The 24,273-nt window shown below is 40.6% G+C and overlaps 2 protein-coding genes and 1 non-coding gene across 7 annotated transcripts; 2 read left to right on the top strand and 1 right to left on the bottom strand.

The window, feature by feature from the left end:
- Nucleotides 1–3,916: 3,916 nt before the first annotated feature.
- LOC112285887 (protein REDUCED CHLOROPLAST COVERAGE 2) lies at nucleotides 3,917–15,594 on the top strand. 5 transcript variants are annotated; one of them, XM_090252513.1, is made up of 21 exons: nucleotides 3,917–4,069; nucleotides 4,575–4,793; nucleotides 5,060–5,121; nucleotides 5,283–5,375; nucleotides 5,752–5,824; nucleotides 6,055–6,483; nucleotides 6,668–6,864; nucleotides 6,988–7,029; nucleotides 7,141–7,419; nucleotides 7,513–7,737; nucleotides 7,893–8,050; nucleotides 8,226–8,661; nucleotides 8,785–8,847; nucleotides 9,016–9,117; nucleotides 9,294–10,027; nucleotides 10,164–10,347; nucleotides 10,497–10,628; nucleotides 10,882–10,994; nucleotides 11,251–11,332; nucleotides 11,678–13,665; nucleotides 13,940–15,594. In XM_090252513.1, exons 2-20 carry the CDS (start codon nucleotides 4,724–4,726, stop codon nucleotides 13,661–13,663), a joined length of 5,460 nt encoding a protein of 1,819 aa, XP_090108639.1. In that variant the 5' UTR covers nucleotides 3,917–4,069; nucleotides 4,575–4,723; the 3' UTR covers nucleotides 13,664–13,665; nucleotides 13,940–15,594. The 5 variants fall into 5 exon arrangements, with proteins under 5 accessions (XP_090108639.1, XP_090108638.1, XP_090108637.1 ...); XM_090252512.1 differs by having other exon boundaries at nucleotides 3,930–4,069; nucleotides 11,672–13,665; XM_090252511.1 differs by having other exon boundaries at nucleotides 3,974–4,454; nucleotides 11,672–13,665.
- LOC112285889 (uncharacterized) lies at nucleotides 14,220–17,994 on the bottom strand. The gene is made up of 8 exons (XR_016504627.1): nucleotides 17,950–17,994; nucleotides 17,676–17,767; nucleotides 16,632–16,795; nucleotides 16,266–16,288; nucleotides 15,895–16,117; nucleotides 15,582–15,861; nucleotides 15,021–15,372; nucleotides 14,220–14,907 (listed from the first exon to the last, which is right to left on the bottom strand). It is a non-coding gene; the product is annotated as an uncharacterized LOC112285889 (transcript).
- A 341-nt stretch (nucleotides 17,995–18,335) lies between these two features.
- Nucleotides 18,336–22,410, top strand: LOC112285888 (GTP-binding protein ERG). Its single transcript, XM_024527223.3, has 9 exons — nucleotides 18,336–18,895; nucleotides 19,439–19,528; nucleotides 19,719–19,867; nucleotides 20,134–20,218; nucleotides 20,466–20,539; nucleotides 20,627–20,693; nucleotides 20,876–20,983; nucleotides 21,383–21,522; nucleotides 21,666–22,410. The coding sequence occupies exons 1-9, from the start codon at nucleotides 18,521–18,523 to the stop codon at nucleotides 21,808–21,810; spliced, it is 1,233 nt and encodes a 410-aa protein (XP_024382991.1). The 5' UTR covers nucleotides 18,336–18,520; the 3' UTR covers nucleotides 21,811–22,410.
- Nucleotides 22,411–24,273: the final 1,863 nt, after the last annotated feature.

Below are 24,273 nucleotides of genomic sequence, written 5' to 3'. Positions count from 1 at the left end.
TTAGTCTTATTTTAAGAGTCTTTAGTTTTCTTGTCTTTGGCAATAGTTATTCTAGTTTAATATTATATCATCTTTGATAATTATCTAGTTTCTTTAAGTAAAAAAAGAATATATTGATTTTTTAATTCTTTGAGATTCATATCTTCAATAGATTTTTAATTCATCTTCAACTATTGTAGAAGTACAAAGATATGTGAAACCAAACTAAATCAAGAGATCTTTGAAATTTACTTCATAGTATATAACATTGTATGAAATTTTTTGAAACTTTCTACAATATTCAATACACCATGTTTTTTTTCATTTGCTATAAGAAAATAAATAAAATATTGTAATATTCCTAAAAATATTAATTAAAGATGAATTTAAAATATAATTTTAAAATCATGATTCATGTTTAAAGAATGCTCTCACTTAATTGCATCATTGTTTTGTTTAAATTTTGTTATTTTTTAATATTGATTACTTTCTTCAATGCAATTCATAGCCTCTATTTGCATAGATAGAGTTTGTGAGGTAAAAGAAAAGTACAAATTATATTTGGACATAAAGGTATTTATCTCATTATTGATAATTTTTTGTAAAAATTTGTTGAAATTTAAATTAGTCACATGTAGAAGAAATTTAACTTTAAAATATGTATAAAAGAATACATGTTATGATTTCAAAACATAACTATACTTTTTAGCCTCCAACCGATCACTTGCATCTATTGAGTGTATTTATCTACATACATATATTTATTGCATCTTAACCCAACATCTTCTATTCTTATCAAAACTAATAAAGGATCATTTTATTGATTTTCTCTATATGAAAGAATCTTGATGAAAGAAATATATATGACTCTTCATCATATAATTCAAAATTTCATGATTTACTCAATTAAAAATACAATGTCTTATTAGAATAAGAGTAGTGGCTTGACTTAATAATATGAAAGTAAGATTTCAATCTCAAAGTTAATCTTTGTTGAAACTCCATATTATCCAAACTTCACCTCACTAAATCATATTATTCTAAAGTGAGCAACAATATAGATTGGAAGAAAACATGTACTGGCCAAAGACTATGAGAATATCACCTTTAATTAAATCAAATGAGAGTCTATCCACATACTTAGATCCTTGTCCCTTATGCCAATTTTGACAATTTATTTAACAAAACTTCTAATGATATGTAGGAGTTACTTCTATATTACTTATGACACATATCAAAATATATTTTTAAAACTAATAAAAAATTATGAAAAAAATAATTATTTTTGGCAAAAAGATAAAACAAGAGTTTGTGCCATCAACTACACTCACTTGATCGAGTTATACTATCTAAGTCCTTTACACATTTATATATCTAAAACACAAATATGCCATACCACGACCAAAATACATCAATTTTTAAGGAAGTAAAAAATTAGTGATCATATTCAATAAAAAATAATGTAAAAATTAGTGTTTGAATTAATAAACATACAAATTGTTAGCCAATTTTACTAATTGAAGACAAGAATATTTTACAATTACATCATTTCTAATTTTTACAAATAAATTGGCTAATTTTTTATTATATTTTAAACAAATCTACTAATAATTTTTCATAGAAATCGTCCTTACTTGACATCACATTGCAAATATCACAAAAATTTCACATTCATAGAAATGTGAAAATTTTCTAAAAAAGAAAAGACAAAATGCTAGAAATTTCTACAAGATAAATATATACACTTGGAATACAATTATTTTATAAAAGTATAATTGTTAATTATATCAAGAATAACATAAAAAATAAAAAAATAAAAAAATGAGGCTAATTAGAAGTACTTGAGAAGAAAATTCATAAACTTAGAAGATCATATCTCAAGGTATATTTTGGTAGACACTCACAATTCTATTACACAGCCCTCAATGCAAAGTCGACCCAACATCCTTTTTCTCCACCTTGTGCATTATGTTGCAACAATGTGAATTCTCTACACAAATCGGTTGTAATTTGGCACCTTCTTGGATTTTATGAACAACTTCTAAGGTGTTATGAGCAAACATTGAATTGGAATTTATTAAAAACAACTTCAGTCATGATGTTGTATACAATGTGTCTTTATTGCTCTCAGATGTTTCAAGCTACTATTTTGATCAATTTTTTTGCTAAAAACATAGAAAGATGCATGTAGCAAATAAGAATGATGTTTTGTCTTGGCTATTTATTTCTTGAGTATTTTTTTAAGAGATATAAATTATTATTATATTAAAAATTTTGAATTATAAAATTTAATATTAACAACTAAATATTTCAAATCTTAGCATAAAAAACAACTTGGTTTTTACATAATTATAACTATAATTATATAATAAAAATTATTTTGAAGTATTGTTACATATATGTTTTTAATTATATATAACTTATGTTTTTTTCTTATAGATTTAGTTATTTTATTTTTAGAACTTTAGAATAATATTTTAAAATTATAAAATAATTTGGTCTATTGAATCAAATATTTCAATATATATATATATATATATATATATAGAGAGAGAGAGAGAGAGAGAGATACAATATAAACTTGATATATTTAGTTTCTGAATTTTTTTTATTTTATTTTGTAATTTTAGTTACTAAATGTTGATTTGTTAGTGAATTGTATCTACATAATATTGTGTAGTACATCATTAACTATTTTAATACATCAATTTATCATTTTATTAAGAAAAAAATTCCCTGAGTCAAAAAGAATAATATTGATGTCAAAATTCTCCATAGAATTTACAATTTTAAAGTTACGTAAATAAATTAAAAGGCATGTATTAGTTGCTTTAAAACCTAATGTTAATAGAGTTCTAAATTATTGATATCAATTCCAGTTTAAGTTACTGTTTTTTGATACTTCGAAAGCTTTAACTAGTTAAGTATCTAATCAGATTTGGTAAAATCAATACCCTTGTATAGATATAAATACAGACGTCGATTTTGAACTGATGCAAAAAAAGTAAAAACATTAAAACATCATTGGTTTCAAAAACAAATTGGAATAAAATCAGAACTCAATTCAGACTGCATTCATTAGAGAGTGTCTCTCCCACTCACTGGTATGCACGCTAAGACATATTTGTCACGTTGTTATGAGTTTCAGATATTGTTTATATTTGAATCAAATCACAAAAAGTTACAAATTCTAACCAAATCAAGAGAGAGGATAAGGCGAAGGAATCTTTCAAAGAATATGCACCCCTGGGCGACGAGGGATCGAACCCCACGAGGAGTAAGGGAGGAAAGTCCAAGGAAGGTTCACACCACAGCCGGTCCCCACGCACGAAGGCAAAAGCGCAGGCTGCAGCTGCAGCCATGGCTGGAACCGCGGAGTCCAAACCATAAGTTCCGAAGGCAAGAGCTGGAAGCGTAGATGGCTAGAGCTGACACGGCACAGAAGCAGGAAAACGCAAGGGATTGGAAGATATGCATCAGCAAGCAGTAAGGATCAAACAGACGGTCGCGACAGAAGCGACGATACAAAAAAAGGAGCTAAAAGCAGCCGCTCGTTGCGTGTACGAGGTGGAGGGGGGAGAATCACAGTCCACTGAGTAAGTGGGGGGATTCGAATAGTAATACATGGCAATGCCGTCACGCCAAGTGTTGCGAAGCACCCAGAAACGGAACTGGTCACGGCAGCGAAGAGAATGGTCGACGAGGGGCAAATTAGGTCATCCACCGCGCAGATGAGAGGCGGCCACGTAATGGATCGGGGGGATGTCGATTTCAACTGCCCCTTATCCGGCTGCTGTGAAGAGCCCCCCCCCCCCCCCCACCGCCCTACCATGAACCTAAGGTCCTCACCACAAGGAGCGGATAGAGGCTTGGCGACGTCGGTTGGTCGGAGGGGCCTCTTAATTGCGTCTCCTGCTGCTGCTGTCATACAATCTTCACAGGACATACATGAGGGTGCGCGGTGTCCCTTGTGAAGGGGGTAGTGCAAGGATTCGGAATGATGGGAGCTCTGGAATCATCCGCAACGTGCATCCCACGCAGGCTATCTTGCACGGCAGCAGCGCGGCGAATGTAGCCCTCAGGTGCTTGGGTAGGGGCCTGCCTGATCATGGTTTTTTCATTCGGGGAGAGGTGGATTGAGCCGAGATGAGTCTCGTTGAACGACATCTTTATCCATCCGAGCACCCCAATCCGCAGATGCCTCCGGAGACCTGAAGGGGTATTTGATAAGCTATTGTGGATGCAGCAACAGGGATGATTTTTTTATGAAAAAATTTATTCGGGAGGCCGCTGGTGTGTAGTGGAAATTTTGAATGGTGTTTCAGCTGCTGTTATGGCCCGGGGGAGAGTGAGGGAAGTCTGAAACAGACACCGGTGGAGAGGCCGTGAAATTCTGGGAGTTGATTGTTTGTGGCGAGAGTATGTGGGTTGCAGGTGTTTGGACTCAGGGAAGAATTTTGGATTCACTGAGAGAGGTATTTGACTGGAGATAGTTGTCATCGCGTTGTGGGGGTCATTTGGTTGACTTGAGTTGGGTGTGAGGGAGCTAGCCCTTTATTTTATTTTTTTGTTTTTTGTTTTGTTTCGTCTTTCAGGGAATTGGTCACCACTTGTGACTGTCCTCGTCTACCCCGAGGCGAAAGAAGCGTTGTGAGGTTTAAGCGAGGTTTTTCCCAAGTGAAAATTGAGCACTGTCGCCGCAGTGGCACTTGGCAATCTTCATTGAGTCCTCGGCGCAAGTAAAATGGCTCCTAGGGCCGGCAAAGCCAAGGTCGGGAAGATCAAGGGCGAGAAGAAGAAGAGGGAGGAAAAAAGTGAGAATTGATTTTGCTTCCAGCTTCATGCCCTCGTGTCCTTTTGTTCCGTCCAGCTTTTGGGACATGCAGTTGTCAATCAGGAAATCGCTACCTTCTGGGAATTCTGTCACTGCTGAATAGATAAGTCGGAGATGATGAGGAAATAGTTTGTGTAAGAATTGGAGTTTGTAGGTCAGAGGATAGAGCCGCGGGACCACTGTGGAGTCAAGAGTCATTTCGTTGCGGTTTGTGATTGACCGAGTTGTTGCGGTTCATCTCTGCAGTTCTCCCAGCTGTGTTGGACCTCCAGGTAGTTCTTCCCGACGAGAATCAAATCACACTGAAGGTGAGTTGATCACCTGGTATATTCGCTCATGCAAGTTCTTGTGTTATCTGCGTCCCCGATGTTAATGTATTTACGGTATAATTGTATCGGAAGAATTTAGAGTCTAGAGAAGACTAAGGCAGTGGCTTAAAGCGAATAACGCGGTGTGAGTTTCTACGCAGGCAATCACTACGGATCGTCTTCTCGATGTGCGAAGGCTGCTCGCTGTGAATGTTGAAACTTGCCACGTTACGAATTACTCATTCTCGCACGAGGCAAGCACATCAATTTGAATCTCATCAACAATTTACAAATTAGCTTACTCAGGCGACGGCTCGTTATATCAGTCGTATTGATAGTCAGACTTCCACGCACAAAGTCTGTATTCGCGATCGTACCCACTAATTCTGGAACTTAACATTAAGTTATGCAGTACTGTTTCCAGATTAGCACGCATAAACGGGAGTGGAAGTAAAGCAGAATGGACTGTCTAAAAACATAAACAAACAAATAAGTAACAAGAAAGTGTTAGCATATCATTGAAACTTGGAGGTTTCCATGCAGGTTCAATAAAATGCACTCTATTTTAATATCATTTCAATGATTGTGACTATCTCTCATGTGAAAATAATCTCCACTGTGCTTGCGCAGGTCCGAGGAAATAAATTGCGTGACACATTCGAAGTTACTGCATTGAAGCCTTGTGTCCTCACCCTTGTAGAAGGTAACTGTGACTTCGTTCTCTTGGGTCAATACTTCATACGTAAGATGCATGTATAGATCTCGACTATAAAACTTCATACTTTTGTGCAGTTCTTGAACTTTCATACTCAAGGTTGCCGCGTACAAGCATCTTCAAATGAATCACTTCTAGCTAACAGGTTACTATCTGGATACAGTAGTCGCGGATGCAAAGGGCTCTTCATTACATGCATTGCTCCTTTCACTGTGCAGAGGATTATACCTCAGATTCGGCTATCGCTCACGTAAGGAGATTTCTAGACATTGTTGCATGCACGCACTTCTTTGGCCCCTCGCCTCAAGCTAAACTGAAGAATAATCAAACACAATCCAAGGATGGGTTAAATGGACAGGATGACAGTACCGCTAATGCAGAAGCAGATGGAACCACTGCTCAAGAGGGCAGCTTGGAGACCGGAAAGGTCTCTAATCGAGTCTTAACTAAGGTAGATGAAAATGTTACTTCTGAGAGGGTGGGTGCGGAAAAGACTACGTTCAGAGGGAAGCCTGAGGCTATGGCTGCTATGGCGGCTGCCAAAGAGGCGACAGAGAAGGGTGACATTGCTGGGATGTGTCCCCCTTCGAAGCTCGCACAATTCTTCGAGTTTTTCTCCTTTTCTCACGTTACGGCCCCTGTCCAATGTGAGTGACCTCAGATCTGTCTGATGCTTCTAGGAGCTTCTTGCGGATACTTGCGAGCTATTGTCCTTCCGGCTCGGATTTTTATTTTCCGGGGGTTCGGATTGATGCATTGGTGCTTACCAGTGCTGGAATAGTTCTTTTAAAGGTTAATGTCATCGGACTTATCACTGTTTTACGACTGCAGTTATTAGGCGATCGTCAAGAAGCCTGTCGGAAACTAAAATCGGAAGTAATTTACTTGTCCTCGACGTGAGACTTTGCAATGGAAAGCTTGTAACTGTAACAGTGAACGAGAAGGGTTTCTCCAGTTGTACTAAGCAGCTTTATGAGGAACACTCCTTGGTAGCACTGCTCCGGAGACTTAGCAGAGCGTTCGGGAAGGTGATTACATACACATAATAATAATTTTCACTAACTTTTAAAGTCTTTTGACAGTCACCCTCTAATATCTAAAGCTTTGACCTTCATTGATTCCTTACAGAATTCTATGACCGCTCTGTGCAGGCTTACGACAATCTGATGAAAGCACTTCTGGAGCGCAACAAGGTACACCGTAATATTTGTCTGTAGAATTTTGTTAGGATTCTGGCAGTGGATTTTTGCTCGCTCGAATATGCTACAAAGGACATGCTATAACTTCTCAACCTTGATTTGCAGTTTGGAAATCTTCCACATGGTTTTCGCTCCAATACATGGGTAGTTCCCCCAGTCGTAGCCAATGCCCCTGCAGAATTCCCTTCACTTCCCACAGAAGACTCTGCGTGGGGTGGCAATGGAGGAGGTAAAGGGAAGGACGACCCTGGTTCCACTCGTAATTGGGCACAAGATTTTGCTACCCTCGCCACCATGCCATGTGCAACAGCGGAGGAGCGTGAGAGTCGAGATCGGAAGACATTTCTTCTGCATAGTGTCTTCGTGGATCGCGCCATAGCTGAGGTACATTTCAATCCTACTAGCTTCACCATCACCCATTAAACTCTCTCCTTGCCTGACTCAATTCTCAGACCCAAATTCGGATGCTCATTGCAGGCGACCAATATTGTCCAACAGTACCAGGACGTGGGCGTGCAAAGTGAAGTGCTTTTAGAAGAAAGAGAGAACATTAAGTTTTCAGTACGAAGAGACATCTCAGATGCAAGTAAGAAGGTTGAGTCAACAATTCGAGCCGGTCAATTCCAGGGTTTGCAGGAGACGGGTCTCGCAATGAGGAACCTGGTGAAGGGTATTACAGCTAATGAGAGCACGAGTATACATGTAATGCTTCCTCCGTGCGAATAATTTTCCCTGAGTTCGTCAGGGAGTATCCATGCTAGAATTTCGGAGAATCTTGGGCCATTTTGGATTATGCCTGAATAATGGATGTTATTGAATGTAGGACTAATGAATCCTCTGATTCCGTTGGTTTTCAGGACACTGCATCCTTGGGCCAAGTATTTGTCCGTCACAGGGGATACATTGTTGTAGCTGAAGCTGCTGGTCCTGTTCTGGAAGATGGACAGAATGCTCCCACTGAGGTAATTATTGATGAACAGCCTGATGGTGGGGCGAATGCCTTGAACGTTAACAGGTGACGCTCTAAGCTTTTCAGCCTCTAGATGACGTGAACTCACTGATTAATGAAAGAATATCAATGAAAGAATGTAAGGTTAACTGCAGTAGTATCACGAGTTGTGTATTACAAATAATTGGATTGGAAAAGGATTGGAAACGTTACTGATCATTCCAAATTTTGTGTTGTGAAGTCTCCGTACGCTGTTGCACAGCAAGCAGAAAGGTAATGCACGTCCGGCTGCAGACGTCGACCAGGTTCGCATTGCCCAAGAGCTTCTTTCTTCAATACTCCAGGAGAGCACGAAATCCCTGGAGGACGAAGAAGGGAGACGTCCTGCATTCCTGCGATGGGAGCTTGGTGCGTGCTGGGTTCAACACCTTCAGACTGAGGCAGCTGCTTTGAAGGAGAAAAAAGAATTGGCTGCGAAGGATAGTAGTGAAGGTGGTAATAAGGCTGCTGTCAAGTCCAGTAGTGCCGCATCTGAGAAAAGTCAAAGTGCAGAGGAGTGTATGCAGGGAGCTGGAAATGCTGCGCCTGAGCTTGCAGTACCAGCAGAGTTGATGAGACATTTATCTTCTTGTACCCTTGCTCGTCTGAACGAGTCCGCATCGTTACTTCAGTGCAAGGTACGCAGTTTGTGGAGACTTCTGTTTTTGTTGGATGTCAACACTACATTGCTTTCCAGCGTCGCGCTTCCGCGTTTCCTCATAAATTATTTATCTCTAATTCCTTCAGACTTTACTTAACAGTCACTGGAAGAGCTAATGGACGGAGCGCGACACTACTATGAAGACGTAGCACTTCCGAAGTTGGTAAGTTCATGTGGATTAAGGAATACGTATGTCGAGACTGATTGATACCATTAATGTACGGAGGTGATTTGAGAGTCCACTTAGCACTCAGCATAGCTGTGACTTTGCACAGCAATAATCTGGAGCTCATTTTGACCACCGCAACCATGGTCGCTATTTTTGTAACAGGTGGCAGACTTTGGATCCCTTGAGCTCTCACCAGTGGATGGACGTACTCTTACAGATTTCATGCACACTCGGGGTCTACAGATGCGTTCCTTGGGGAGAGTGGTAAGCATTTCAACACACAAGATTGCGTGGCTACATTACATTTGGGTCGTTTATCTCTAGGTCGTTGTATTTGACTCAAGTTCGTCTCACTGTAAAGACTAATTAGAGCCATCAAACAACCTATCTCGGTCAATGGAACATAATTGATTGAATGGAAGTTATGCTCGACGTTGCAGGCGGATCTAGCTGTTAAGTTGCCTCATGTGCAAGCTCTCTGCGTGCATGAAATGGTGGTTCGTGCATACAAGCATCTACTGCAGGCTCTAGTAGCTGCAACGAAATCGACATCTGATTTGGCAGCAAATATAGCTGAAGCTCTAAATTTAATGCTTGGGACAGCGATGGAGGAAGAAAATACTGCCGTTTATCAGTGGGTTAAGACATTTGTCAACAAGCGCTTTGGTTGGAAACTCGACAAAAGAAAGGAATTTGCAGAGATTCGGAAGTATGCTGTTCTTCGAGGATTATGTCACAAAGTGGGTATCGAAGTCGCCCCCCGTGACTACGCTTTCGATACCTCAACGCCATTTAGGAAAACCGACATTATAAGCATGGTTCCAGTGTACAAGCAGGTTGCCTACTCTTCTGCTGACGGCAAAACATTGCTGGAATCATCTAAGACAGCGCTTGACAAGGGTAAACTTGATGATGCAGTGGCATATGGTACTAATGCCTTGGCGAAGTTAGTAGCTGTTTGCGGACCTTATCATCGAATGACTGCAGGTGCGTACAGCTTATTGGCAGTAGTGCTGTATCACACAGGAGACTTCAATCAGGCAACAATCTATCAACAAAAGGCCTTGGACATTAATGAGCGAGAGCTTGGTCTAGATCATCCAGATACCATGAAGAGTTATGGGGATCTGGCAGTATTTTATTATCGCCTTCAACATACGGAATTGGCACTGAAGTAAGTCCTGGAAACAAAGTTAAAGTTTCTGAAATCGTTCAGTGTTGATAAGATTGTTCTGCGTAGTGCCGCAATGAGTCAAGTTGAAACAGTGTGCAAGTATTGCCGCTCAATTTTTGTTGTTGTTGGGATGCAGGTATGTTAATAGAGCACTGTACTTGCTACATTTAATATGCGGTCCTTCCCATCCAAACACTGCAGCAACATACATTAACGTCGCGATGATGGAAGAGGGCCTGGGAAACATTCATGTTGCTCTGAGGTATTTACACGAGGCTCTGATCTGCAATCAGCGGCTTCTGGGAGCTGACCACATTCAGGTTTATTCCGACCCTCAATTCTGCTGGGACACTAATTACTTCCAGCTGTGACGTCGTGAATGACGGTGTAACCATTAGAGCTGTAATCGCTGCAGTTTTTTATTTTATTATTATTATTATTATTATTTTCAAAATTACTTTTTCTGCAGACTGCTGCGAGTTATCACGCTATCGCAATTGCGCTTTCCCTGATGGAGGCGTACTCCCTCAGTGTCCAGCATGAACAAACCACCTTACAGATTTTACAAGCTAAGCTTGGTACAGACGATCTTCGAACACAGGTTCATCTGCTTATCTCTTTTCAAATTTGAAAATCGAATGTATCATGACTTCCCACACAAATTTTTGTTTCCCTTAGATGTCTAGTTCTTCGTTACAGAATTCCAATTCAGGAATATGGTGTCCTTTAGCTCATTACCCACAATGGCTAAGCGGTTTAACTGCGCGTGCCATGATGGAATGTCACGACGGCAGTCTACATGTCACATATTTTTTGATATTTTGTTAATCTAGTGTGTTTTTCGGACTATTCAGGATGCAGCCGCCTGGCTGGAGTACTTTGATTCTAAAGCTCTGGAGCAACAGGAAGTTGCTCGGATGGGAACGCCAAAACCTGACGCTTCAATTGCCAGCAAAGGCCACCTTAGGTAGTTTCTATGCTCATATTTATTTCATTTTCTCGCTATCACCAAACAACCGTATCAGTTAGGTTGTCAGCATCGAGACTTGCTATGATTTAACTTTCGGACTTTTAAACTTGTATTAGATAACAGTAGCTGATACATCGAGCAGAGAAGTGAACGTTTTGAGGAATCTGGTGAATAATCCAGAACTACGTCGGGTCCTTACAGTGTCTCATTCATACTCATGCCGGTTGTAACAATTAGTGTGTGGTTTGTATAGTGTTTCGGATCTTTTGGAGTACATCAATGAAGCTGAGCAGAAAGACAAAGAAGCCCTCAAGCGAAAGGCGCGGAAAGCTAAGGCATGTCTAACCACACTTAATTTTTGACCATCTAATCTCAAGTTCTTCTAGATTTCACGTAGGTTGTTGTTCCACTCACTAGGGTCTGGCCAAACGTACTTCTTATGCCGCCTGAAAGAGCATTGCATGAACTTTTCGAGTCTGATTTATGAAGAACGTAGACATCTGTGTGGATGTCCCTCTGGTGCCTCACAATGAGGTTGAAGTCAATATGATCTTGGTGAAAATGTTTCCTGGTCCTAGCATAGTTTACTGTATCGCTTGATTCGAATCAAAGATATTTTCTTTTACGTTGGCACTATTTCATGATTTGTGTGCTGATTATTAAAACACCGTCAGCTTCAGGGTAAAGACCTAGGTGCCCCGCAAGGCCTGTTTTCATCATCTCAAACTAGCACATCTGAAGGTGCTATTGAAGATGATTCCGAAACTGTCGTTGATACTGAGCCTTCAGCGGAAACGATGGAGACTATATCGTCGCGAGTGGCATTGGAGCCTGAGCAGACCCTGATTTCTTCTTCACCAGTCAGCGAGGCTGTAGCTCTTCAAGTGGAACCATCAGTAACTTCCACAGATGATGAAGAAGGCTGGCAGGAAGCCATCTACAGAGCTAGATCCATAGCTAGTAAGAGGAGACCCATCCATGGGCATTTGAGTCAAGATTCAACCCGAAAGGGTTCACCTAGTTATCACAGATCTCAAGGTTCGGGTAACGCAAGTGGTGGCGACTACAGCCGTGGAAGAAGCGGCGGTCCAAAGGGAAACAATCATGGCAACGAAAATTTGCAACCACACGCAGCTGGTTTAGGAGTTTCCGGTAAATGTTCTTCGAGGAGAATGCTTGCAGGTCCTGCTCAACCTGTTTCGTCGTCTAAGACAGTTCCTGTGGTAGTCGCTGTGCCTGCCACACCTGAAGTAAATAATGAAAAAAAGGAAGTAGAAAGCGTGAACCAGGAATCTATGGTGTCTCAACCTCATGCACCAGTTCGCCAGCACTCGACTAAGTTTTCGAAGACGGGGGTACCTGGAAAAGGGTCCTTTTCTTACAAGGAGGTTGCACTGACTTCTCCAGGAACTATGTTGCAATTACGCTCAGTGTTGGAGGCATCAACCGTTACAAATGCCTCGCATCAGGGTAATGTTGCTCCATCTGTTTCTTCTGAAACCATGAAGACAGTGGATGATGCTCAAGTTGAAGCTGCCCCGATTGAGGCCTCTTCAGTAGAGGCTACTCCAGCAGAAGACGTGGACACCAAACGCACTGTCTCTGAAACGGCCAACTTATCTGCTGCATCTACCTCAACACCGGCAGAGGTGGAGGTGGAAGTGGAGCCTAAGGAACGGATTATTGAAACCGTTGAGCCTTCAGTCCCTGCTCTATCATTGAAGATTCCTCCTCAAGGCTCGTGTGAGCTAAATGACAGTGTGACGACAGACAAGCCTATGGGAGACGAAAGTCCCGAGTGCAGAACAGCCGAAGCCATTGATGAACAAACGCCTGTTCTCGCTACAAACTCTACTGACGGCGGTTCTGAAGGCACAACGAACGTCACTTCGGAGACGGTCGATATGGCATCCCCCAGAAGTGATGATGATTCGTCTGCTGCTGCGGCCAGGAGATTATCAGCTGCAGCACCACCATTCAACTCGAATGGTTCCTCCACGACCAGTGTCTCCCTCAGAGCTGTCGCCGTTACCCCATTCAAGGATGGGAGAAGTCCACCAGCTGGAGCGGGTCATCGCCCACAAATCACTGTGCCGCCTCCTCCAGTCCCCGCTACAGTAGCAGTTACCCCGATTTGCAAAGTGACCCACGCAACCTTAGCAGCTCCACCAGTATACTACATTGACCCATTGCCCCATATGGGAGTCATGCATGGCGGCGTAGTGCCACTTCGTCTGCCACCTTTTCCTCCCAATGCTCTCGTAGATGAAGCTCATCCCCCCCTTCGTAAGATTTCTTCCCCGTTACCAACTCGAACGAAGAAGATGAATCCAGACGCAGCGGAGTTCATCCCATCGTACCTGAGAGATTTACCCGTCTTGTCAACGCACCCTCGGGCCGCTTCAGCTGAGAACCTCCCATCTGCCGCACAACTAGAAAGACGGGATTCTAGTGCACTCGCAGATGCGGCACCTGGATCCGCCAGTATTGGCGATGGTAATGCCAATGAGGCTGACGAAACTGTGCAGTCCGATGGGGTAGACGCTAACCGGCCAGTTAACAGAGTCCCCGACGCAGAGGACCAATCCCGGGTGAATTCAATGGCATCTCACCCTGAAACTGAGAGCGGCACTCCACATGAAGTGAAACGCGTCACAGTCCAATAACGGTGAGTCTTCATTCCAAACTGCACTGAATCCTTTTCGGCTGATTATGTCTCAGTGCAGTCCGAGTTCTTTTCATGAAAGGTGTAGTTTACCTGCAAAAGTTGAATTGCACGCGTGCTTTTCAAACATCCCTTCAAACTCTCCTGCTAGTCATGAGTTAGGAATGGTTGTATTGTAGCTGTCAGATGCTTGACGGACTGCCTACATTGGGAGCTTATGGTAGACTATCATGGCAGTTGGGGCCGGTAATAACTAACTGTCTATTGTGTTATGCAGATTCGTACATACGGGAGGGCAACTATTGACCTGATAGAAGAAGCCGAAGCAGCTGTACAAACAAATTTTGACAGGGAGTTTAGGAGATGACGACTCCATGAAAAAAAAAAAAAACAAAACAAAACAAAAACAAAAACAAAAACGAAAACGAAACAAGACATATTACAACAAAACCGAACCAGCAACTTTCGGAACTTCCGATTCAAGACAGCTCAGGAAGTACCAAATATCATCTACAAGCATTACATTGAGCTGGGTAGTAATGCTTCGCTCAGTAATCTTCTTTTTAATTATGCGTGACGCATATATTAGAGAGATCGAGACGAAGGTCCACTCCTATTTCTATCCACCTGATACCATACTCATCCAAGCCCTTATCAAAATTGATGCTGAAAATCAACGGCAGGAGCAGGTGGTAACAGTGGGACTTTCTATGTCAGCAGTCTGTCTGATTGAAGATGCTGATGCACTGACGATGCAGGGAATTGGTGGATTTTCGCTTGAAAAAGAAAACTTCAAATCACATCAAATTTGTATATCCGTATCAACCATCAACTAGTGCCGTTACCTACCAATTTCACAGTGCTATCTCCGAAACCAACTTGTGTCTTACCATTCCCAGTCCCGTTCATCAGCATGTCGAATGAACGCGTTTTGGACGGTTGATTGCAGTTGGCGTTTGTTTCAGCAACTGCACTGTCTGCCCGCTCGATTCCCCTCCCGACAACCCCAAGATCGGTCACAACAGCTGTTGAAGAGGTGAAATTAGTAAGTTTTGGCTGATCAAACCCATTAGACGTCACCATGCCATCCGCTACAGCAGAAAATGGTGATCCTCCAGAACCACTAGCTTGGCTCTCTGCGACTATCGAGAAAAGTTGCGTCATACTGGCTGCCGCTTCAGGATTCGCTGCTTGAAGTTGCTCAACTAAACTAGGAGCTGCTGCCATTTCTTTTAACTCTCGTTCCTGCAACCAGTTACAATGACCACCTAAATTGTTAAACTTGCATTGAAGAAACAAATCATGTATAGTAAATACAGGTGTAGGTAACACTTGATGAACGAGTGGCACTAGTTCACCTTATGTTTGAGGTCCACCAGTAACTCCTTAATGTCTTCGATCTCAGTGGCTTTCGACTCTGCTCCAGATTTTTCTTCCACAGGATTCGCTTGATCATTTTGTACAACATCGTCTGAACTATGATGGATTTCCTCCATCGTTCTATTAATTGGAGGTTCAGGTTGCTTGTTGTCCAGAGAAAAGGGAGCTCCTGAGGACCCTGGTGCATCGACCCCTTCGGTTTGTAAATTAGCTAGTTCATGCTGAAGTCTTAGCAAACGAGACTCACATACAGCGACTGCGTTACTGCAGTACGTAAGTGCCTCCTTGGGTTTTAAATCGAGTTGTTTAGCAATTGCAATCTTAAAGTACCTGCAAGGCACAGATACAAATAAAATTTATGAGGGCTACACATCAGGCAGTAGACACGAGTATCGCACTAGAAGCAGATCATAGCAAAGCAATGAACAAAAAGGCAAGCATCCTTCTCTGCATCCTCCAGACATCGACCTCAAAAGAGAGGCTAGTTTTTCTAATTGAGCAATAAGGCTCCAGTTATCAGGTGAAGAATACAGCATTACAGTTCAGCTAGTATCCGTGAATCTGCTTCCACGATTTGCTTCAGCATTTCCAACGCCTTGGCATAGTCGTCACAACATGACTCGTAATTTTCTGCATGCAAATAGCCTAGATCAACACAGTTCAACCCACAACAAATGCAACTAGCAAGAAGAAACAATGAGCTGCTTGTGCTCAAATGTGCAACACAATCTACACTGTACTCTCTATAAACAAATTCACTGGTTAACACACAATGTACACAACAGCCTCGAAGTTGATCAGAAAGTTCATATATAAATTCTAAAATAAGTCATAAAAGCTGGTACTTCAGACCTTTGAAGCAGTTTACGTCTGCAAGTTCGGTTATGATGTCAACAGTCTCAGTAGTACAGCTGCCCTGCTTTTCATGGATAACTCGAGCAAATTCCAGCATCTTCCAAGCATCCTCTAGGTCTCCTTCCTCTTCCTTCCCTTCTTCACCCTCGCCCATAGCCTCATCTTCGTCTCCCTCACCGACATCTCCGCCGGCCTCTTCTTCAGGGTCTTTTCCAGTGACCTATGCTTCAACTGCAGCTGCACAAGCAAATAGAATTTTCATCAGCATGCTGGACAAACCAACCTACAAGACTTAACGCATCATTCCCTCAACTGAAACTCAATTAAAGCTCACAAGAACAACTGCTCCAGATCTACATCTACTGCACCAGATCTATATCTACTGACACATCTATCCTCGAGAGTCACAAGAGCAGAAGTGTGTCCTCTGAAGATTTGAATCGTGTGTTCGTGAAGAATATGAAAACTTTTGAAGACATATGACAACAAATACTCAGATAATGGCGGGACTTTTAAGCTACGAACGCGGCATGACAAAAAATTGTCTAAAATCCTCATACGAACCCTTGCCTCCTTTCGGCGATTTAAGTGGCGAAGTTGTATATTCATTCTCGTTGTATTCATGAATAGCACGAAAAATCGAAGTCAGATGACACATGCTAATTAGTAGATTTCGTGGATTCCCTGTGCACTCATCGCAATGGGAGTGGAATGCAAGCCATTTAGGGAGAAACCTTTGCTTGAAGAACCTTCCGGATGAGAGGATGAGTGTGCAGCATTTGAATTCACAGTTTCGCCAAGGGGATCAGCCTCATCCTGAAGTTTGTCGAATAAAGCACATCCATATTTATAGTAGGTTGTAGCACACTCGGGCGCGAGCTCTCCAAAAAGCCGGACACTGCAGCATTCAAGCGCGTGGAGCACAACCATGAAATTTGTGAGGGAAATCGTGTTTGAAGGTCGTTGCACCATTTTCGGTCGGACATTTTGGCTACACACGAGGACGAGGCTAGATCTGCAGTGCAATTCGTATGGAAAACCAAATACTTCCCGGATAATACACAAGAAACACAAAAGTTACAATAGAAGAAATGTCGGCATATTGAACAGAGGCGGAATTAGCTACATTACAAACAGTATTGCAAATCGGTCTACAGGTGGGAACCTGAAGTCAGAGTAACCATCTAGAATCTCATCTCCTCTAATACCTATACAACACAAACCCTGATCGCAGTGCTATCTGCTGCAGATGCACCAAGTGCTACCACCATGCGAATTACGCAGCTACAACTAGAGCATAGGATGCCAACTACCTTGATTAACATAGCCCAACAGTTCAGACGTCTGGGTTACTACACCATTACAGTGGCGAGAGCAGAAAGCCATTAACAATACAGGACCCCTTCCAACAAAGAAACCAGCTAAAATACAATGTAGCTCGCCAGCTTCTTCGAGATGAAGCAAAAAACCTTGACTTCTGGAGATTCTTCAAAACACCGACTCAACACCATCGTTCACAACTACGCCTACAAAATAAGTAACCGCCACGACTTCAAAATTTCAAGCACAGAGTATGCAGCTACATACTGGCAAGTCCAATGATAAAATTGATGTCAATCACAACTTAACTCCTACGACCGTAACCAAAACATAAGCTATCAACTATCAAGCTGGAGCAGCAACCAGCATGCAACCTCACCATCAAAGTCGAAATCAAATAAAATTGAAAAAAAAAAAAAAAAAACAAAACAAAAAAAAAACACGTGATTAACACTCACCGAATCTTGAGAGCCTTGCTGAAACATTCAGCAGCGTCCTCGAACGCCTCGTTGTGTATAAACTCGCACCCGTCGTCGAACAACCGATGTGCCTACTCCTCCAGGTCCGCAGACGCAGCAGCAGAGGAGGCTTCCCCATTCACGCTGCCATTGCTCGTGCTCGCCTCCATCACCATGGCTCCCAAAGCAGCTCGACAATCACTTGCACAATCAATCCGTCTTACGATTGATGGATGCTCTCCGCGAAAGAACAGCACAAATCGTATCACAATACACAGATCACGCCTCCGATTGCGAGTATACCAATCGACCTCACCATCGCGAATGCGATCCCCCACAGATCGACGACGTCGACACTGAGTTCCTAAAATCCCACATTCAAATAGACATGTTAATACCTTGGTTTACGGTGGAGTTTACGATTAGGGTACTAATGACGGGGAAATTGACGACAGGCTTTTAAGGCTCAACGGACAGATAACAAAGACATCCATTATCATGGATGGATTAAGAGGATGAACTCCTGCGTGTGGATGATAGATTGAAGTAGTGTGGTCTTGAGTGTAGATTCTAAGACCGTGTCCGCTTGTCACGGTCGAGGGTCGTTATTGGTGGTTTCTATGACCACAGGGTTTAAGGAAGTGGGAGGTCTTGTTAAATCTGTGATGGCGTTCCTTTAGGGTTTTAGAGTGCTGTAGTGATCGTATTGACTGCGATCAGGACACGATTGAGACATTATTTTGGATCGATTATGATGGCGTTGTGAGGTTTTGTTGGATTGGTTCCCGAAGAATTTTGGAAACTGTGTAGAGTGGGCTTTATTTTGGATTTTCTGGTTTTCTGAGATGTATGCGGCGTTGAAATTGCTGCGGCGGACGAGCTGTCGTGGGTTGGCTCCGTCGGTTGCACATTTGGAGCAATCGGCGTGGATTGGGTTCAACAGATTCTTCACAGTGAGGAGTAGTGGTGATAGCAGCGATGAGGAGCGCAGCACTTTGAAAATTGGCACTCCCGAGCCATCAGGGCCTGTGAGGGATGCGGACTTGGAGGCTAGAGATGCCAAAGCTCAAGCGGAGGCGATGGGGCTGCTCAGGGCTGCCCTTGACGAGGCTAGTGAAGAGGAAGAGGATTTTGCCGTCAGTGAGGAGGATCAGAGGTCCCTCAGAGTAGGCGTTGTGGGGTCTCCTAACGCGGGCAAATCTACTCTCACAAATCACTTGGTTAGGCCCTTGACTTTGCTGACCCAAGTCTAGAATGTTGTAGCCATTTCAATTTTTGGTTCGCTATTTCAATTTTCATGCCTTGCCATTGATTTTGCCTAGTTTCTGCTATTTCATCGCGATGCTACTTGCATGTTCTCGGTACAATTTTATTTTATTTTTTGTTTTTCCATTCCTGCAGAGAGTTAGATTGTTTATTCAGTTTTCAATGGCTATTCCATGACTGAATTGTGATTCTGATAGTTAAGTCTGAATTTCTACCATCGAACTTGTAGAATCAGCTTCCTCTTGAAATACTGTTCTTTACTTTTCTTCATTATTGTGATTGTAGATGTTTCCTAGTTGGTTCGTAGAATATGTATAGCATTTAATTGTCGCAGTATTTCTTGATCTTGCTAGTACCATTGTCTGTTCAAGTTTTTATTTGGTGCTTTGATAATATCGGGACTTAAATTATGTTCTGATTGCTGCTTGATGAAAGTGAAGGACCTGGTTTTTGTAGTGAATTAATTGTGAGTCTAACACTTAGCACGAATGTTGCAGGTAGGGTCGAAGGTATCGGCTGTTTCAAGGAAAACAAATACAACACACAAGGAGCATATGGGTATACTCACTAAGGGTGATAGCCAGCTGGTATTATTTCTACTTCACCTCTTCAGTTTTTCAATACTACGTCGTCGCAGTCACAACGAAATGTCATGCCTCTCCTGCTGTGCGCAGATGAAAGCTGTGCCAAAATAATGTTCTTTTTTGGTTTTTGTGCTTGAAGAACGGTACGAGTCTTTTGAAATGGTGATTGTAATTTCCAGGAATGCTTTGGCAGATTTTCTTTGATACACCAGGTTTGACGGTAGACGTGAGGGGACATCCCTTGAGAACAGATAACCGCAATCGAGTGCGCAGTGCTTGGCAGACCGCTGAACTTTGTGAAGCTCTAATTGTGCTTGTTGATGCTCATCGTCAAATTGAAAGGTACGTATGCTTTACCAGTTCAATCCGGATATATTAATGTCATTCTTGAAATCCGACCTGGTAAAATGCTTCATGTGCGGTTCGTCTCTTTTTACTTCCACGCTTTTAACCTTGATCTTCAGCATCTGACGTTTAAGCGATTTTATTATATTGGGACCTGGTCAGTTAATTTATGAAAGCGACTACTTGGCTTTGAGGATGGATGTTTGCAAATGCAATCGTGGTTAAGTTTGCTTGCACATAACTTTGGTTGCTTTCTTCTTCAGACCCGATAAACGTGTGACTCGCTTAGTCGAGAAGCTTGGGAATGAAGAGGTGTTATCACAGAAGAAGATATTGTGTTTCAATAAGGTATATCCTTCTTCTGACCTTTTAGAGCATGAATTGAGTTTTTATCCAAAGATTGGATGTGCAATTACTCGCATGCGTTGGATTTGAAAGTGTATTACTAGGGTTTTATTGAGGTAGAGTAATGTTTCCTTGTTTACATTTGAGGTTTGCTCAGACTGCTAGTGAATGAATTGGTTTATCGAAAGGCGTCATTAAAATTACCGTTCTATAGTAGTCATCCATTTGCATGGCTGAATTTGCGCTACAGGTAGATTTGGTGCATCCCAAACGATTGCTGCTACCGTTGGCGGAGGAGTATGGCAATTATCCAGCATTCAACAGGTTTGTTCTCCTTTTACCACGTGAGAGTACGTATTGTGGGTTTTCCTTTATAATAAGATTAATTGTGATTATTCATGTCCTATACAGCACATTCATGATCTCAGCCTTGACTGGAGATGGTGTGGATGCATTACAGCAATATCTCCTAGATCAGGTATGATTCTCTACTTACTCACCCAAACAGGTGTGACTTTTGATTTACATGGTAAGATTACCATTGCAAACCTTCACATTATTAAGGTCTGTCTTGTAAGACAATCATGCAACCGATTTGTCCTATGTTCTGCTTCTATCTTGTATTGTATTGTATCGTCAACAACATTGCGTCTTCTGCAGGCAGTGCCCAGACCCTGGGAAGAAGAGCCAGAAGCTAGACCGCAACGATTAGCACGGGCAACAGCTCTGGAGATTGTCAGACAACACATCTTTGATTGTTTGCACAAGGTTTCATCACCTCCAAACTCGCTGGTTCTTGAAGAGTAGGCTTTACGCGTAGTTATGTGATTTTAGGAGCTCATGTTGCAAAGTTTTTTCTTTTGAATTTAACTTTTTAGTGGTTGTAATCGTGTTTTGATTCCCTTGTTGGCTTGCTGCGTCATGCGTCATGCGACATGCGACATGCATAATAACGTACCATCTCGATGTTCAGGACATTTTCTCTCTAACTTTTGTATGTGATAGCAACGAATTTTTCAGGGATTGCAAAGAGTAGTTACAGGATAATCTGATGTGACCTTAATCTGGTGCGGAGTGCTTAGTCCTCTTTGAGCGTAGAACCAGTTACTTGTCCTTTTATAGCATCTGAAAATTCGAAAAAGTTCCTAAGAAGTTTGTTGGATGCAGGAGCTTCCATATAGAATAGAGCAACGGCACCTCTCATGGAGAGTGTTGAAAGATGGGTCTATTCGCATCCACCATCTTCTCCTTGTTGAAAAAGAAGGTCACCGAAAAATTCTAGTAGGCAAGAACGGAGATGTTATCAGGTCAGCTGTGCTTCTTGAGTGGGTTTTCATGATCTCCGACCTAAATATTCTTCTCTTGAACCTGAAATTTTGTCTTCAGATGCTATGAATCTTACGCTTGTTTGCGCACTGACTAATCTTTCTAATGTGAAACATCTTGCTAGGCGGATTGGAACGGTAGCTCGTATGGAGCTGCAGAAAGTGTTAAACAACACTGTCCATTTAATATTAGATGTTAAAGTGTTGGAGCCAGGTCGCGATTTTCACAGTTCGTTGGAGGTGGTGGGAGGAGAACCCTTGTTCCTATAAACGATATGACACGCATTTGCGCAAGACATGGACTCCATTATAATCACAACTCACGTCCTTGATATTGTATTCCATGATTGAGGAGTTTTTCCAGCCTAGTCTCCTCTGTACATTAGTGTGTGGTTGTACCTCAAGCGCAATTCTGACCACCTTTTAGGTTAGAACCTTATGTTATTGCTTGGAAGTGGACAACTATTTTGCCGAGGTCTTTCTGTTGGAGAGACAAGACGCTGGTAAAGCCCTGAACTAGTTAGGTCGGAGGATGGTTCCACAACGAATTGAGTCGAGGCATGTTGCGTGTAGATCCCATGTGTTCGGGGTTTGGTGAGGTTTCGAACTCATGCATTGGGTGTACGCACGTCTTTCGAGCTATCAAACCTGTTAACTTGGGTAATGAAGTCATTAGCCCTAGTGGAACTTGAAATAGGTATGTAAAACACCTAGGCCAAGGGTTTTTGCACTTTGGGGAAAAGTTAAGTTGAGTATCAGTTCTCTGTAAAGGTTAGTTTTTTGCAATGACATTCCAGTAACGCACACATGATGTGTAGACAATATGCTAAATGTTGACATACAGTAGCCCGAGACCCTTTCAAGTGTTCATCATTGAGCTCATGATTTTCTCATCTCCCATATGATACTGGTTTGCCACTTAGTGGATAACACAGATGGAATGAAAACGTAGTTCTTGGAATCATTAATCACTTCTTTTAGTTTTGGTGAGCCCAAGAAGTGCATTTGATGGAGTTCTCTTTATGGAAATTTTTGCGTAAATGAGTGCATGAATCTTTTGTCCTCTTTGTCCTATTAATATTCATATAATTAGAATGAAATGTCTGACAAACTTGCAAATAGCTAGATGGAAGGTAAAAAGAGTCACATGTTGAACATCCCTATTGATAAATGTATTTATTCTTAAATTTTTAAGATATCGATGTGTGAGTTGTCAATTTTTGTGTTGCTGAAAAAAATGCATTCACTAAATATGCTCTTATATACACATACAACATATTTCATTGCAAGTTGATAGCTTGTGTTTTGCATTTGTTTTCATATTACAAATCATTTGCATCTGTTTAATGTCAAGTGTATATAAATATATAAATATATATATATATATGTACACACACATGTAATTTTTAATTGTTAGATTCTTTGTTGAAGCAAAACACTCTAATAAAGGCAGAAAAAGATTGTCAATGTATAGTTTCTTTGTGAATATTTGATCAAAAAAATAGCCATTGGGAAGGATTTTCAAAAAATTCTTCGTAGATTTATATAGCTGCTCCAAACTATGTTCCTTGATCTATTAGGAGATAAAGCTAAATTTTAAAAACATTTGATACAGTTTTTGTCTCTTTTCTTTGAGCCACTTGATACATGTGCATTAAAATTATTCATTTGCAATTTGAAGGTCCTATGCAGCCTTTTCATTACAATGAGTTTTATGCTTGTTTATTTAACATACTTTAATTTTTTTTTCTTACAATATAAGCATTGTAATCAATTATTCAACCAAATAAGAATCATGCACATAAACGTGTTTGATTTTTGGATAAAACAGGAAGTGATAGTGGTAAACCACTCAGGTGTTATCAATTCCATGCTTCAAAACCTAGCTTTAGTATCTCATAGATATTTTATTTATTTATTTAATTTAATTTTCAAAATTAAGAACCAAACATTAATAAAAATCATTAAAAGTTGATTATTGTAATTTCCATATTTTTACAATATATATATCTATATATATTAACTAACAATATAGTGTTTTGTATAATTTAATTTAAAAAATATTACTAATCATTATAAAATTGATATATATATATATATATATATATATATATATATATATACACGCACATTTGTTTATAGATTTAATTTTTAGAATTTTTATTATAAAAATTAGAGACTGTTTGTTTTGAGATTTCAACAATATTGGTGCAGATTTTCTTATTAGGTAATTCTTTGCCTTCTTCAATATTTTCAAAGCTAAAGTCTGTAACAAGCACAAAGATTAATTTAAGTGTTCAGTCAATAGGATTAATATATATATATATATATATATATATATATATTATTGTTATTTTTCACAAACACAATCTTATTACATATCAATTATTTAACAAAACTAATGCTAATATGCAATAATTCATTCAAAATATAATGTAAATAGAATTAATACTTTGGCAATGAACCACCGTATTAAAAACTCTGCTCAATAAGTATTAAGGTATTTCAAAATTGGTAAATAATTAAGTAATTTTATATTAGAAACAAGATAATACTTGATGTGTGATATTTATATTTATATTGAAATAAAAAAAAATTAGATTTTACAACTAAATATGAATTTTAGAGAGAGATTGACAGTTGAGTTTAAATTCAGAATTTAAGTTGTAAAGCAGGATGTAGTATTTAAATAATAGATTTAAAATATTATATTTTTGAGAGTGTATAAGTTGA

Source organism: Physcomitrium patens, chromosome 8, assembly GCF_059467195.1.
Source record: "Physcomitrium patens ecotype Gransden chromosome 8, ASM5946719v1, whole genome shotgun sequence".
Taxonomy (NCBI): Eukaryota; Viridiplantae; Streptophyta; class Bryopsida; order Funariales; family Funariaceae; genus Physcomitrium; species Physcomitrium patens.
This window is presented reverse-complemented; position numbering and strand designations above follow the sequence as displayed.